General features: G+C 44.7%; 2 protein-coding genes across 10 annotated transcripts in view; one reads left to right on the top strand and one right to left on the bottom strand.

The window, feature by feature from the left end:
• Positions 1 to 6,724, top strand: part of CAPN2 (calpain 2) — a 58,366-nt gene extending 51,642 nt beyond the window's left edge. The window contains exons 17-21 of the mRNA XM_086345199.1: positions 806 to 874; positions 1,358 to 1,436; positions 3,575 to 3,691; positions 3,951 to 4,009; positions 5,756 to 6,724. Coding sequence (XP_086201325.1) covers positions 806 to 874; positions 1,358 to 1,436; positions 3,575 to 3,691; positions 3,951 to 4,009; positions 5,756 to 5,779 — 348 coding nt within the window. The 3' untranslated portion in view covers positions 5,780 to 6,724. The remainder of the gene's footprint in view (positions 1 to 805; positions 875 to 1,357; positions 1,437 to 3,574; positions 3,692 to 3,950; positions 4,010 to 5,755) is intronic.
• Positions 6,725 to 8,111: 1,387 nt separating this feature from the next.
• Positions 8,112 to 16,042, bottom strand: part of TP53BP2 (tumor protein p53 binding protein 2) — a 67,791-nt gene continuing 59,860 nt past the window's right edge. For all 9 annotated transcript variants that reach the window (XM_086345190.1, XM_086345191.1, XM_086345189.1 and 6 more), the window contains 2 exons: positions 11,556 to 11,755; positions 8,112 to 9,040 (listed from right to left, as the gene is read on the bottom strand). In XM_086345190.1, coding sequence (XP_086201316.1) covers positions 8,999 to 9,040; positions 11,556 to 11,755 — 242 coding nt within the window. In that variant the 3' untranslated portion in view covers positions 8,112 to 8,998. The remainder of the gene's footprint in view (positions 9,041 to 11,555; positions 11,756 to 16,042) is intronic.

Below are 16,042 nucleotides of genomic sequence, written 5' to 3'. Positions count from 1 at the left end.
TCGCTGGGGAAATTCGGGAAGCTTCAAATGAGGGAATGCGAGATGCCACATTCACTCCAGCCCTCTCCCCTCCCACCACCCGCACCACAGGCTGAGTGGTTCCTGGGCTCTTGCAGAAAGTGCCCAACAGCACACCCACCGTCACCTGCCAGGGCAGTTTGGACTTGCTACCTCTAGGGGAACAGTCCCTAAACCATGGTGTTTCTGATGTGAATGTTTCCCCAGGCATGGTTTTCCGTCCTAAGAGCGCCCCTGCCCCCCAACAAGAGCACAGTCCTTCGTCTTTGCTCTGGCCCCTTCCTAGGCCACCACCTGGCCCCAAGGCCGACTCCTCACCCATCCAGTGTCCTTCCTGCTTCCTGGGAGGTGCTGGGCAGGAGTGGCCTGGATGGTCCAAGCTGCTGTGAAGCTTCATTTGGTGGGCCCTTGGCACCTGCTGTGAGCTCCCCTCACAAAAGTCCTCTTAGAAATAATAATTCTCCCCAAATAGGCAAGGGCCAGGCCATTAAAAGCCGCCCAAAGCCTCTGCATATCATCCGAGGGCTCATTGCTAGCAGCACCTGGGGCCTTCAGCAGATCACCCCAGACCAGTCAGCACGCAGGGTCAGGGGGTCTGCAGGTCTCTACTGGGCCTGTCCACCAGCCCTTAGAGGGAGCTCTAGCCAGTGTGAAGAGTGGAAAAGGGCCTTCTACGAGAGCTCCTCGTGGATGACTGGGGTTACCAGACTCCCCAGGGGAGAGGACAGACGAGGTGACTCAGGCCGGGTGGACCCAGACTCCAGGAGCTTTCCTTAACTGAAGGCAGTCGGATGGGAGTGGCAAACTGGGTCTGAAGGAGTTCTACATTCTCTGGACGAAGATTCAGAAATACCAAGTGAGAGCCCATGAGGGCCGGGCGGCAGGGGCAGTGGGTCTGTGTTGGGATGTGGAGGAACAGCTCCAAGGGGAGGGGATTGTACCTGTGATGGAGCTCAGAATGGGTGCAAACAGGTCGGGGCAAATTAAGTGGCATACTTCCTTATGGACTGGAAACGGGGTCATCTAAAAGCCACCATCAAACGTCCTGAAAAGGTTTGTGTAACTGTAATCCCTTGTAGTTTGGGTTTCTGACAGCTCAAGTGCAAAGATTACAGAAGATAGTAACAGGACTCATGGAGTTGGCTAGGTGATTTGATGGGCTTATTTATAATCCAGCTCACACAAAGAGGCAAAATACTATTTAAGGCTGAAACGTGGATGATTTTTCCAAGGCCAAAGTAGAGGCACAGAGCTGGAAACACCCCAGCCCCACTTAGCACATAGCACAGAGGTAACTTGCTGCCTTTCAGGTCATGATTTTCTGTTTTTTATGTTCCAGAAAATTTACCGGGAAATTGATGTGGACCGGTCTGGAACCATGAACTCCTATGAGATGCGGAAAGCATTAGAAGAAGCAGGTAATACTTCCTCACTGTATTTTCTTTATCTGTAGAACATGCGAAAACTTAGACTATATGATACAAAGCTTGGTAAACTGAAATAAAGTAGGTGCTGCTGCTGCTGCTGCTAAGTCGCTTCAGTCGTGTCTGACTCTGTGCGACCCCATAGATGGCAGCCCACCAGGCTCTTCCCCCTGGGATTCTCCAGGCAAGAATACTGGAGTGGGTTGCCATTTCCCTCTCCAATGCATGAAAGTGAAAAGTGAAAGTGAAGTCCCTCAGTCGTGCCCGACTCTTAGTGACCCCATGGATTGCAGCCTACCAGGCTCCTCTGTCCATGGGATTTTCCAGGCAAGAGTATTGGAGTGGGGTGCCATTGCCTTCTCCAAAAGTAGGCGCTGGTTCAATACAAACACCTCCTTTTCATTTGCCTTTTAAAAACGAATTGGTAAAATGAAATGGAGTCCAGGATGTGTCTGCTCTCTAAGGCTTCTTGAATCCCATTTCCCTCTGAGGGCCCTGTTGGGTTGCAGGCAAAGTCAGTTCTCAACAGACCCACCACCCCCACTCCCCACTCCCCACCCTGTTCAGGTGCAGAGCTGGTTCAGCAGAAGTGGGATGTCCAGCTCCATCCTTGAGTGAGTCCCTAACAGAATGTGATGTCCGTAAAAAAGGACACGAGCTGTGGGAGACCTGCAGAGTGGGAGACTGGTGTGGGGACAGATATGACAACATGGAGTTGTTCATTTGATGGGATAATGCTGCAGCAGAGACCCCCCAAGTGAGTGGTTTAAACAACATACACCGTTCTCTCACATAGCAATTCAAGCTCAAGCCGTCCAAGGCCGGGATGGTGTCTCCTGCTGTCAGGGACCCGGGTTCCCTCTGTCATATTGTGTCACCAGCCTGCAGAGCATTGCCTGTATCTGCAGGACCAGGACAGCTTGCCAAAGCCACATGCTAGCAACAGGCTGACAGAAGGAGGGAAAGACAGTCTCCTTGTCTTCATATATATATGGGCTTCCCTGGTAGCTCAGCTGGTAAAGAATCCATCTGCAATGCAGGAGACCCCAGTTCGATTCCTGGGTGGGGAAGATCCCCTGGAGAAGGGATAGGCTACCCACTCCAGTATTCATGGACTTCCCTAGTGATTCAGACAGTAAAGGATCTACCTGCAATGCTGGAGACCTGGGTTCTATCCCTGGGTTGGGAAGATCCCCTGGAGGAGAACATGGCAACCCACTCCAATACTCTTGCCTGGAAAATCCCCATGAACAGAGGAGCCTAGCAGGCTACAGTCCATAGGGTTACAAAGAGTTGGACATGACTGAGCAAGTAAGTGTATACGCACACACATATAAAGTATTTATTATCTGGCTGCTTGCAATCCTCCTTGGGTCGTGTGAGATCTTTCATCATGTTATGTGAACTCAGTAGTTCATGGTGTGCGGGCTCAGTTGCCCCAAGGCATGTGGGATCTTAGTTCCCCAACCAGGCATGAACGTGTGTCCCCTGCATTGCAAGGTGGATTCTTAACCAGTGGACCACCGGGGAAGTCCTAATCTCCTTGCCTTTAAGGGCATACATCACTCTGTACACAAATCCCAGTGCCAGGGCTTAGTCACAAGGCCTCAGAGGACTGTAAGGGAAACTGAGAAATGTAGCCTGAATTCTAGGCAGCCATGACCTGTTAAAAATTCTACTACTGTGGGAGACCTCCTTGGTGGTCCAGTGATTAAGACTCCACACTCCCAATGCAGGGGGCCCAGGTTCAATCCCTGGTCAGGGAACTAGAGCCCACATGCCACAACTAAAGAGCCTGTGTGCCCCAACTGAAAGATCCTGCATGTGGCAACAAAGATCCCGTGTGCTGCAGCTAAGACGCAGCACAGCCAAATTAAAAAAAAAAAAATTCTACTACTATGGAAAAAGGGAGAATTAATATTGGTTTAGCATGAACAGTTTCTGCCACATCCATCCAGCAACGCCAGAGGCACTAGGTTTGCAAAAAAAAAATCTCACAGCAGAGCAACCAGGGGGACCACAGCAAAGACAACTGTCATCTAAACCGCCCCGCCAGGTCCACAGCCCATGCGCAGAGCCCACGGGTGCAATCGAACACCTTGCCATCAGTTTGCTTATTCATTTAACTTCAGGTTTCAAGATGCCCTGTCAGCTCCACCAAGTGATTGTTGCCCGGTTTGCAGATGACGACCTCATCATCGATTTTGACAATTTTGTCCGGTGTTTGATTCGACTGGAGACACTGTTCAGTAAGTGCCCATTGGGGGAAAAGACCCATTTCAGTTCTCTCGGCAGGAAAGCAGCCTACTTTTCTTCATGGGTGAAACAACCTGAGCCAGAGACGAGTCTGTTCAGCTGGGAATGAAACTCCTTCTTTAATCTGGGGATAGTGGGAAGAAATCATAGCTGTGACATTCGATGAAATCGGCTGCCAGTCTGGGGAAGAGGATAATGTGATCTTTGTTTCAGTTCACTCATTTATGTGACATCCTCTTTCTTCCTCCACAGGGATATTTAAGCAGCTGGACCCCGAGAATACTGGAATGATCCAGCTTGACCTTATCTCTGTAAGTCAGCAGCCTCCCAGCCCAGACTCCTAGGGGAGAAGGGCTGTTACCGGGGCGACAGAAGCCTGAAGCTTTTGGTCTGTTAGTGACAGGCTATAAATGGTTATGAGATCCCAAACTGCACTTCTGTTTGGTTGTTCCCAACTACCTATTGATTCTCCAATCCAAGAAATACATGTGGCTCCTCCTCCCAAGAACTTTGCCCTGAGAATAGCACAAAGTTAGAATAAGGAGAGGGTGGCTGCAGAAGGCCTCTTAGAAAAATGACCTGCTAATTAGCATGCATGGGAGAAGGTGCTTATGCAAAGAAGTCCTTTGGCTGAAAGTTAAGTGGGTGTTAGGAAGAGCCATCATTCTTAGTTTTGCTTAAAAGGACTTTGTGAGCAAATTACTTTTCTCCATTTCCTCTGCCCTTGAAGTAAAACTAACAATAGTGACTAAGCGTGCCATATGTAATAATTGTGTTCATATGGTCTGGAACCCCAGTGACAGCCACCTATAAAATGATCACCAATCCAAATTCAGTTGGTACTCCAGTTCCACAGAAAGCAAAGCACAAAATGTTCTCTTGTCATCCAAAGACGACAAAGTGAGTGACGTACTCACTTCAAAGGAGGTCACTGGGGTTTCTTTCATCCTCACAGGGCCCCAGCCTGCTTTTCCTCTGTCTGAGGGGGAGCTGAGCTTGGAACAGGGCTACCTACAGAGGGTGGGGTGGCATGACCAGTGCTGAGTGGGGATGACCGGATCCCATGGGCCAGAGAGGAGCAGAGTGTCAAGGACAGGGGGTGGGGTCGGGGGATGAGGGACTGGCACTTCTTTCCTTGAATTTAGAACTCTGAAGGAACCCAGAAACTAAATGACTCTTTCAGTCTGCTATTATGCATTTTAAAGTAACATGAGCCAACTGCAGATACATTTTAGCTGGTTCCAAAGAACTAATTTGCTTGAAACTCATGTAGCTCAGGAAATAACCCTCCCCTGAGACTGCAGTTAAGGTAGAGGCATTCCAGTTGGGGCCAAACATGCCACGTGTAAAGTTTGCAACTGTAGCCCCCTTTATCATTCTCAATGGAAATCTATTCCTCCCCGGCTGCCACTGTTCCCTATGACCAGCCTACTCACATCACCATCCCCATTTCCTCTAGGAAGCATCTTACCCACTGGCTTTCCATCCTTTCTTAGCCTTTCCTCTTACAGGTCCCTGGAGTTCCCCAGTCTTTTTTGTTTTTGGCTAAGGTGGTAACAGCAGGAAGATCTCCCCTTTGGTTTGCCATGATGGTCAACCTTGCCTGCAGGCTAGACCTGGGAAACTTCAAAAAGTCCCAATGTCCAGGCCCATTCCAGACTTAATTTCATTAGAATCTGGTGTAAAGTTCCCAGATTCCTCCAATATAGAACTAAGGTTGGAAACCACTAGTTTAAGGGTTTATCCACACCCCAAGCTAACCTCTGCTGTGACACTCTGAGGCACAGAGGTGGAAATGCTAATTCAAGTGTCCAAGTGTCATCGTTTCAGTCAACCCTGTAATTCGATTCGTGACCACCGGATTCAAATAACCACTTTTCACTGCCCTGTAAAAAGCTAGACTCTAGAAATCAGGTAGAAAGAAATGTGAGTTAGTGCAGTCACATCTTAAGCCTTAATCAGCTTTTCTGGTAAAACAGGCAATCTTTCAAAATAATCTACACCCTTTGAGTTTAAAAAGTGATCCCTGATTTTTTTTTTTCTTCCTTTCCTCACAGTGGCTGTCTTTTTCAGTACTTTGAAGTGATAACCAATCTGCCTGAAGATGTCTCATGAAAGAAAATCAGCTGAGGACTAAGCTTCCACGGAGAAACTTTTTATCTAGATCTTGAAATTATGGGAACATTTACTTAAACTGATGATTAGAGCTGAAAATGATATTGTCGACTTGAGAAAGCAGAACTTTCAGATATCCAAGTAAAAGATTTGCATATAATCATACTAAATGCGAGTCACTTAAACCCTTGACAAACTTAGAGAAAAATCTTCCATCTGTATATAGTATATACTTTTTACTTTTACACACTTTCCTGTTTAGAGCAATATTAAATCAGGAAAAACTGCAGGGAGGTGTTTAACAGCTGAGCTTAATTGAACATTCAGTCAACCTCAAAGGACACAACGTCCTTGCCAGCAATAGTTAAAGCAACTTCAAGTTTAAAAATGCAGCTATGACATCTACCAAACAGCTGTCCAGGGATTCCTTATTGCCCTTGGGTATAATGGGAAAACATGATGCATCATGAAGGCATCTCAAGAGGCCAGGTGAGAAGCACATCTCAGTCACTGGGTTAAGAGACAGATTTTATATAACATTGATTGGTTAACCAGCATGTCTTAACTCAAGTGCTGGAGCACATCTGGTCTTAACACACTGAGTGTTATGATACCAAAAGGATGCTACTCTGGCTCAGCTGAAGCACTGACCCAAACTGGGCATCTGTCTACAAGCCCACTGTGATGGAAGACAGCACAGCTGTTTGCCGCCCGCCTCAAATCTTCCCCAACTTCCCCACTAGCATCCATGCATGGACTGGGGGGAACGTCTCATAGAAACCCCCAGGGAAACCACCCAAGCTTGTTTCCTGGCTTTAACTTGGGGAAAATGCTAATGACATTATACAAATACTGCCTTGTTGCCTTATCTTCTTCCAAGTGTACTGTTCAATAAAGAGTCGCTCAGGCAATCCCACGTGGGTGCTGTTCTTCCTGGAGAGGCGCAGCAGTGAGCACCCCCAGTCACAGCCCACCCCACTCCAGCAAGGCGTGCTCCCTCCCTCTGAAACTGCCTGTATTGGGAGGAGGGGCCTGCTCATCTACCATTTCGTGGAACTGTAAAACTTTGTAAAAATCCAATTCAGAAGCTCTGATAATTGACCCTAAAGTTAGCTCCAATGTCTGCTGCTTCTTGGTCTCCTGAAGAGGTACCGGCAGTTTCGGGGTGTGCCTGCCACTGAGTGTCCTTTGGTGGAGGGAGTAAGAGAGATCCGGAAAGGCATGCAACTAAAGCCCTGGTCAACTGCTGGGGATCCTTAAGGAATGGTGGACGGGAAATATGACTAGGAAAGATGACTAGGAAAGTGGTAAACGGCATTCGCTGGCTACTGGCCTGACCTCTTTTGATGATCACCACTTACTTCCCAAAGTCAAATCCTATGACCACATTTGGGCCCACCTGAGATAATCCAGGATAATCTCCCTATTGTCAGGTCAGTTGATTAGGAAATTTAAATCTGAAAAACCCTCTTGGCAGTACCTAGATTTGCTTGATTAAATAACCAGGTGTCTCAGGCTGCTGTAAAAAAATACCACAGGCTGTGTAGCTTAAACGACATCTATTTCTCATGGTTCTGGAGGCTGGGACATCCAAAACCAAGGTGCCAGCAGATTCAGTGTCAGGTGAGAATGGCAGCCTTCTTGGGTTATCCTCACAGAGTATACTAGACTTTTCCTCTTATCAGGACACTAAGTTCATGCAGCCCCACCCTCATGTAAACCTAATCACCTTCCAAAGGCCCCACCTCCAAATACTATCACACTGGGGATTAGGGTGTCGACATGAATTTTAGGGGGACACAAATATTCAGTCCACAACACAACAGGACAAGAATATGGGGGACTGGCGGGGCATCTTCAGAATTTTGTCTACCACACAGGTCCTCTGACATTTCGTCCATGTTTTCTCTACTCACTATTAGTCTGAAAGGCGCAGTATGTTCTGCTGTCTACCTTCCTTTCTTGCTAGAATCTACTACTCGTAAAAATGTCTAAGGAAACGTGACCACTCGTTTTCTCACCTGTATCTTCTAATAAATGAAACAGTTTTACTAAGCAAAATGAGGTCCCCAACAATTCACAAACTTGGTAACATATTAATGTGCAGGCTGGGGCTACATTAACTTTACATCCTGTAACTCAGTGTATATAACCATATGAAGCCTCTGAAATAAAATGAGGACACAAACAGCCTGTCAGAAGCTCTAGGTAAAGGTACAAGCTTCTATCACCATGGCCTCTAAGATCTTTTATAAAAAGTCTTAACTCTATATCAAAGACCACCACAAAAATCACAAATTGCAAAACTGAGCAAAGAAATATTTAATCACATGGCTGGTAAAGAAATATTATTTTTCAGCAGAGTATGATATTCCAATGACTTAGAAACTTGAAACACAGCTGTTAATGACATAAAAAACTAAAGCCAGTAAAAAGCTTAGAGTCAAAAAGTTTAATTTTATTACAATTATTTTTAAAGTCAACTATGATCTTGACAAATATCATGAGTTAAGTCTATAGCAAGTCTCTAATTTCTGGGATACAAAAGACAATAAATATAGATTCAAATCTCAGCCTAAAAACAAGAATCTAAATCTACCTGTAGTGTAGTGTGGTTTCAATATTTCAAAAAGATACGGTGCTACGAGGAATCATACCATCAGGTTATTGCTCACTGACAACCATCAAACAGTTCTTCACAGACAAGACACAGTCTGCGGCGCCTTTGAGCCTCCATGCACGTCCCCCACGGGCCTGCTGTTCTGGGGGACAATCAGATGGCGCCGTGGTGGCACTGGTCCTGGTGGGAGGACAGGGGTGTGGCAGGCGCTGAAACACACCACCGGAAGCAGGCCAAGGAGCCGACCTCCCAGTAGTCCAGTAAGTGGTCCCATTTCTTGCAGAGAACAGGATTGTCACCATGGATCTTTCGGAGTACAACACAGGGCACCTTGCCCAGCACAGCGCATCAGCTTCCTGCCCAGCTCTGCTCCAGCGAGCTGAGCATCCTTCACCAACAGTGGCTGCTCCAAGCCTTCATCTGCTTCCAGAGCTCCTTCTTCATGGCTTTCAAGTTACTCTGTCATTAAAATCAGTCTTGAGAAATTTCTGCCGCAAACGATCATACTGTTTCTTCTTAGTGGTAACAGAGATGAATTCTTCATGAACTAAACATCTGCAAAGTTTCAGGCCAAGCTCCTTTGTCTTGGTTTAATTCTTGGGTATAGCTGTTAAAAGAAGTTTTAAAATATTTACATATGCACGACATGGGAGTATAACACACCTTCAGGAAATTATGGGGGCGGGGGGGGAGTGGGATGTTGATGTCACAGGAGAGAAGCTAAACCAAAGAAAGGACTCTCTGCCATGTGAAGCAACCAGAGTAGCTGAGTAACTCTTGTTGTCATAGGGGTTCCCTCAACAGGAACACTCCTGGTGCAGTGATAGAAAATCTGGGATGGCTCAGAGCATTAACTTCCTCTACGCAGCCTACTGAACTGCAAATCAAGTCCAACGAGGACCACAAAGGACTGGAAGAAATGACTTGCAATACGCTGTAACTCCAACACGGAGAACTTCTGTTCTGAGGGAAAAGATAAGGAGTGGAAAAGTCTCTTTGAACTTTATGTGTAATGGACGTCACATGGTGTCATGGGACTGGAGACCGTCATGAACGAAATGCCACAGACTAAAAGTCTACAGATTTCAGGGAGGATAGTGGGGTTTTTTTGTTTTAGGATCTCGTGCTTTTCCATAACAAGAGCTGGGAAGGAGAGTGTTCATGAAGCCAAGAGCAAGTCAGACTAGTCATTCAACTGGCAAACAAAACCAACCCTTCCTCCCTCCTTCTCCTCCTCCAGACAAAGGGGGAAAAAAAAGACAATCGAGTCGGACTTCAAGCCAAAACTGAAAAGTTAACTGAGGGATCAATGTTATATCAAGGACTGCTTCTCTCTGTGAGGAAAGATACTTGGCCTATACAGTCTTCAAAACTTGTATGTGAGCCTCTGACTAAAAATTCAACATTTAGGCAATTTCCTTTTCAAAAAAACTTCAAGAGAAACCCAAAGAAGTTGTGTAGAGGCCACATGTACCCAGGAAAGATTTCCAAAGGACTAAGAATATTTAAATGTTGGATTAAAATGAAAATCTTCAATCCAGTCCACTGATTTCAGAACCTTTGAAAGCCATCCTCAGGAGGAGAGCTTGATCTCTGACCAAGTGCTTCCACACTTGGGAACGAATCATTCTCCCCACGTTTCAGTAACCACTGGACCTCTCTGTTAGAAAATTAAAGTAAGACCCAAATAATCAACTAATTCTAAGGGGCAGAGCTTTCCCCAAGAAACTATAAGAAGTAAAAGTACATATTTCCTCTTGGTGTTCATTAAAGAAGGAAAGTGGCTGCATGTAAGAGATTATGCTTCTCTGGCGCTAAAGTCTTTGTAGAAGCAAACAGGAGGGCTCGAAAGAGAAGCATCTCTATATTTCTACTTTTGTCTGGTAATTTGAAAAGCTTTTTTGAAGGGCTCCATGGCTTGTTTTGGTTTTTTTCCATTTTCATTACGATCAGATGAATAAATATTATCCAAACCCCAAATGTTTAATAATAATAAATTTTGCTCCCAGGAAGACAGGCATCAAGATGAAAGTGAAAGTGAAGGTCACTCAGTCGTGTCCTACTCTTTGCAACCCCATGGACTATACAGTCCACAGAATTCTCCAGGCCAGAATACTGGAGTGTGTAGCCTTTCCCTCCTCCAGGGGATCTTCCAGGTCTCCCACATTATAGGCAGATTCTTTACCAGCTGAGCCACAAGGGAAGCCCAAGAATACTGGAGTGGGTAGCCTATCCCTTCTCCAGCAGATCTTCCCAACCCAGGAATCAAACCAGGGTCTCCTGCATTGTAGGCGGATTCTTTACCAACTGAGCTATGAGGGAGTCAAGATGTATGAAGTCATTTATACTGTACATCAAACAACAAAGGAGAAGACTGAGTCAGAATGAGGAGACATGGGCCAGAATCCAAGCTCCAGATCCCAACACTGGAGTCATTTTAGCCATCTCCCCAGAGAGTAATGCCCGGGCAGAGGGACACTCCCAGTGCTCCCTGGTTTAGGACCTCAAGCGGAGCAGAAGCACTCTGCAGGCACAGACCGTGCTGGCCTGACAAATGATGAAAATACAATAAAAATATCTCCCATTTGCTGTACATTAGACTTCGTCCAACTATACTAGCCTTTCCCTGAAAATACCCCCAGAATGTCTGCCCAAAGAGAGCAGCCCCTTCAGACTAATATAGATATGTTATGGGTTTATATGTGCTGGTGTGACTTGATTACTTTCTTGGTTTATATGAAACAAAATTCAACAGTAGAGCAAGAACAAAGAATCTTGCCTCTGGTGCCCTGTTCAAACTCTCTAGCAGATTCACAAATCCCAACTTAAATCCAAAATGTATTTCAAATTTCATAAGCTCAATTTCCATCATATTGTCCAATTATCTTCACTGTATTTATAAATGAAGACAGAACCCCAGACTTCTGGGGGCTGGTAAACCTGTAAACATGCTATTGATCATAATAGGAATCACTGGAAATGAGGTTCTGGATCTAAATTTAAGACAAAATGTTAAATTCCACTTCTCATTAACAAAGGGCAGCAGGCTGCACTGAACCTACAATACACAGCCGTTTTCCCCAAGCCCCTCTCTGACGCACATAAAGACATCATTCACTTACTCCCAGCAAATTGCGTGGAACATATCCTTCCTTGTCGTTCAGGCGGGCCCACCACCATTCAATCTCATCTTCGTCTTCCCTGCGCACGATTGTCATGCAGTCTCCTTCTTTCATGGGCAGCTCGTCATCATTCTGAGGTTCATAGTCCCAAAGTGCATAAATGATCCCTTTATTCATTATGCCCATTTTCTCCTGAACTCCTAAAATCATGTAAGATACAGCACAGAGTAAGTAACTCAGAGGATACCACGCTCAGAACCTGCAGCTCCATGAAACTAAATGAGAAGCAATGGGGACCTGCTGGAATGGGAGAAGCTACTACATTAAACATTCAATAAATAAACTTCCCGGGGCTGGGGAAGGAGAGGAACGCCAGCAGGGTAGAAGGAACATATAAAAGACAAGTTAATGTATGCTATTAGCTTTAAACGAGCTCTAAAATTAACCAACACTTTATAAGCAGCTCTCAAAACTACTCTCACTCAGAATACAAAAAAAATTACAAACCCAGGAATGAAAAAAACAACTGTTCAAGTCTAGAATATTAAAAAAGTGGATGAGACATCTGTCAAATTTTAGCAGACTAAGTGTAATGACCAAGGAACTCTGGGATCATTTTTGTTCTCTACCTAAAACTTAAAGCAGGCAGAGAAAAAAGATCAGAATGTTGTGCCTGTTAAAGTGGTTTCTATTAATTTCCAAATAAGGAAAGATGGAAGAAAAATATATATAAAATGTTAGAATGCAGATATAGGGACAGGTATTAGGATATAAAAGTCTATGTATAGTCAACTTGAATCAGAATTCTAAAAGTCACTGAAGTCCACAAACTGGGGGAAGGAAAAAAAAAAATCCCCAAATGCTCACTTTTTACCAGAGTTAACACCAGATCTGCAGATGAACTAGGACTGTAGGTTTCATCTTTCTCCATTTATACCTCCCTATCCTCTAAGGTCGGAGAAGGCAATGGCACCCCACTCCAGTACTCTTGCCTGGAAAATCCCATGGACGGAGGAGCCTGGAAGGCTGCAATCCATGGGGTCTCGAAGAGTCAGACACGATTGAGCGACTTCACTTTCACTTTTAACTTTCATGCATTGGAGAAGGAAATGGCAACCCACTCCAGTGTTCTTGCCTGGAGAATCCCAGGGACGGGGGAGCCTGGTTGGCTGCCGTCTATGGGGTCGCACAGAGTCGGACACGACTGAAGCAACTTAGCAGCAGCAGCAGCATCCTCTAAGGTGATGCTAATAAGGAGTCGCAATCATCAACAGGCAGGCAACACAGGGGAAGGGGAAGAGGAATTAGACAGCAATCTCCTGAGCAAGGCAGACTTCATTATTATTTTCACTTTTTTAGAAAAGCCAGGAAAGTATCTGCTTGCTTATGAAAATAGTCAGGTCTTTCAACTTACGTGAACCTAAGTTATTGATTATAAACCTATTTTTCTTGTGTCAGTTAATGATGCAGCACACGCTGCCTGTCTCTCACTCTGGGCAAAACTAGAAATTAAATCATTCTTTTCCAAAAGAAGGCTCTGCCTATCTAGAGGGTCAGGTTTCTACTCATGGGGACAAGTGAATTTCCAACTTTCCTGCTTATATAAGACATGCAAAATATGGGAGATTCACAAGGACAATAAGACTTGATACCACCATGATTCCACTCAATTTTAAAGCTGGCCAGATTTGTTATCTGTTTGGGATGGAATGATGCACTCGAAATAACAACTCGAGTCTCAATTCCAGGAAATCATTAGACGTGAAAGACAATTTCTCATTGTTTATTAAACTAAGAGTTACAAATTACTGTTTTAAACAGTTTCTGAGGGCCTAAAAACTTGCTCCACCCTCACTGTAATTTGGGAAATGCAAACTAAAGCCACAGTGGGATAGGATTCCAAACCCACTGAAGGTTAAAGAGAACACGGAGCAGAAGGAACACTCTGCTTGACAGGCCTCCCTGTGACCTGGCAGCTAGTTCTAGGGACACTGGGAGACGAGGACAAAAATCGTCACCAGGGTGGAAGGAAGGAAGCAAGCAAGAGAGAGGGACGGAGGGAGGCATGAAGCAGGAAAACAACCCAATGTCCGCCCAAAGTAAAATGGAAATATAGCTTGTGGGAGAGTCCCAAAATGGAACAGCAGCACAGTGAAAAGAAACGTCAGCTAAAGGCAACACCACCAATGACTCTCAAAAGCCACAGTGGATGAAAAAAGAAGCCAGGGCATCACTAGTATGGTTTATTCTATGTAAAGGTCAAAAACGGGAAGATAAACAATATTAGTTGTAGGATTCATACAGAGGTGATACAACTATTGTTATCAATTCCAGGGGGCAGTCACCAAAGATGTGAGAGGGGCTATGTCAGGAGGGGCCCAACTGATGGCTGAGAGCGCTCAGCTTCTGTTTCCCAGGCTGGATACCTGGATGCTTCACTGTGTTCAGTCTAGTAGCATCAGTATTTAAACTACATATCAGAAATGCTCTCAGTATCCACGATCAGATCAGATCAGTCACTCAGTGGTGTCCGACTCTTTGCGACCCCATGAATCGCAGCACACCAGGCCTCCCTGTCCATCACCAACTCCCGGAGTTCACTCAGACTCACGTCCATCAAGTCAGTGATGCCATCCAGCCATCTCATCCTCTGTCGTCCCCTTCTCCTCCTGCCCCCAATCCCTCCCAGCATCAGAGTCTTTTCCAATGAGTCAACTCTTCACATGAGGTGGCCAAAGTACTGGAGTTTCAGCTTTAGCATCATTCCTTCCAAAGAAATCCCAGGGCTGATCTCCTTCAGAATGGACTGGTTGGATCTCCTTGCAGTCCAAGGACTCTCAAGAGTCTTCTCCAACACCACAGTTCAAAAGCATCAATTCTTCGGCGCTCAGCCTTCTTCACAGTCCAACTCTCACATCCATACATGACCACAGAAAAAACCATAGCCTTGACTAGACGGACCTTTGTTGGCAAAGTAATGTCTCTGCTTTTCAATATGCTATCTAGGTTGGTCATAACTTTCCTTCCAAGGAGTAAGCATCTTTAAATTTCATGGCTGCAGTCACCATCTGCAGTGATTTTGGAGCCCAGAAAAATAAAGTCTAACACTGTTTCCACTGTTTCCCCATCTATTTCCCATGAAGTGATGGGACTGGATGCCATGATCTTCATTTTCTGAATGTTGAGCTTTAAGTCAACTTTTTTACTCTCCACTTTCACTTTCATCAAGAGGCTTTTTAGTTCCTCTTCACTTTCTGCCATAAGGGTGGTGTCATCTGCATATCTGAGGTTATTGATATTTCTCCCGGCAATCTTGATTCCAGCTTGTTTCTTCCAGTCCTGCGTTTCTCATGACGTACTCTGCATATAAGTTAAATAAACAGGGTGACAATATACAGCCTTGACGAACTCCTTTTTCTATTTGGAACCAGTTTATTGTTCCATGTCCAGTTCTAACTGTTGCTTCCTGACCTGCATACAAATTTCTCAAGAGGCAGATCAGGTGGTCTGGTATTCCCATCTCTTTCAGAATTTTCCACAGTTTATTGTGATCCACACAGTCAAAGGCTTTGGCATAGTCAATAAAGCAGAAATAGATGCTTTTCTGGAACTCTCTTGCTTTTTCCATGATCCAGTGGATGTTGGCACTTTGATCTCTGGTTCCTTTGCCTTTTCTAAAACCAGCTTGAACATCCACGAAACATTTCACAAATTTTTAAAATTTCTGGTCAAATGTCCTTAAATGTTTTTAAAAATCACATTCCTTACTTAAATACAGCTCAATCACCAATATGAGCTATATTTTTTCAATATATGTTTTTAACAAAACAAAACACATATTACATAACACTGATTTTTAAATACAGTAATACATCAAAATTATTCTTCGATCTAGAGTTCAGAACACAAACAGTAAATGATCATAATATCAACAATAAAAACTAAGAGCTGAGAGATAAAGAAGAGAATCTACAATCTGTGGTTCTTCCTCTGACTCTCTCCCTTCTCTCCTAGAGCCTGAAAACAGGCCTAGTCACACCCCGAGCACAGCCAGAGAAGACGTTTCACCTTGGGCATCTTCCCATGTCTGATGCCTGAGTGGTTTGGGGTCCTGGGGGACCGCTGCCTCATTTGTCTCTCGCTTTATCGCTTCTTTATCTTTATCGCTTCTTTATCTTTATCGCTATCTTTATCGCTTCTCCCTTCCTCTCAAGCCAGTCTAAAAACAAATACTAACCTCAACTTCTAAGATTTGTAAATAAAAAAAATTTTTCCCTGTAAATAACAATGCCAACCAACATCTATCCATCTAAAACCTCAAGTCCATTTTTCTCTGGGTACAGCACTGATGGTATTATCCATTAGAATAATAAACGCAAAAATAAGAGAACAAAAGAGTAAAAAAATTAGCTCTGAAGTACATGTGATCTACTTTGTGACAAGTCTGATTTAGCAGGAAAACTTGAATCAGTTGGATTCTTATTCCA

Source organism: Bos grunniens, chromosome 16 (genome assembly GCF_055505025.1).
Source record: "Bos grunniens cultivar Pamir isolate PY7600 chromosome 16, Bosgru_T2T1.0, whole genome shotgun sequence".
Taxonomy (NCBI): domain Eukaryota; kingdom Metazoa; phylum Chordata; class Mammalia; order Artiodactyla; family Bovidae; genus Bos; species Bos grunniens.
This window is presented reverse-complemented; position numbering and strand designations above follow the sequence as displayed.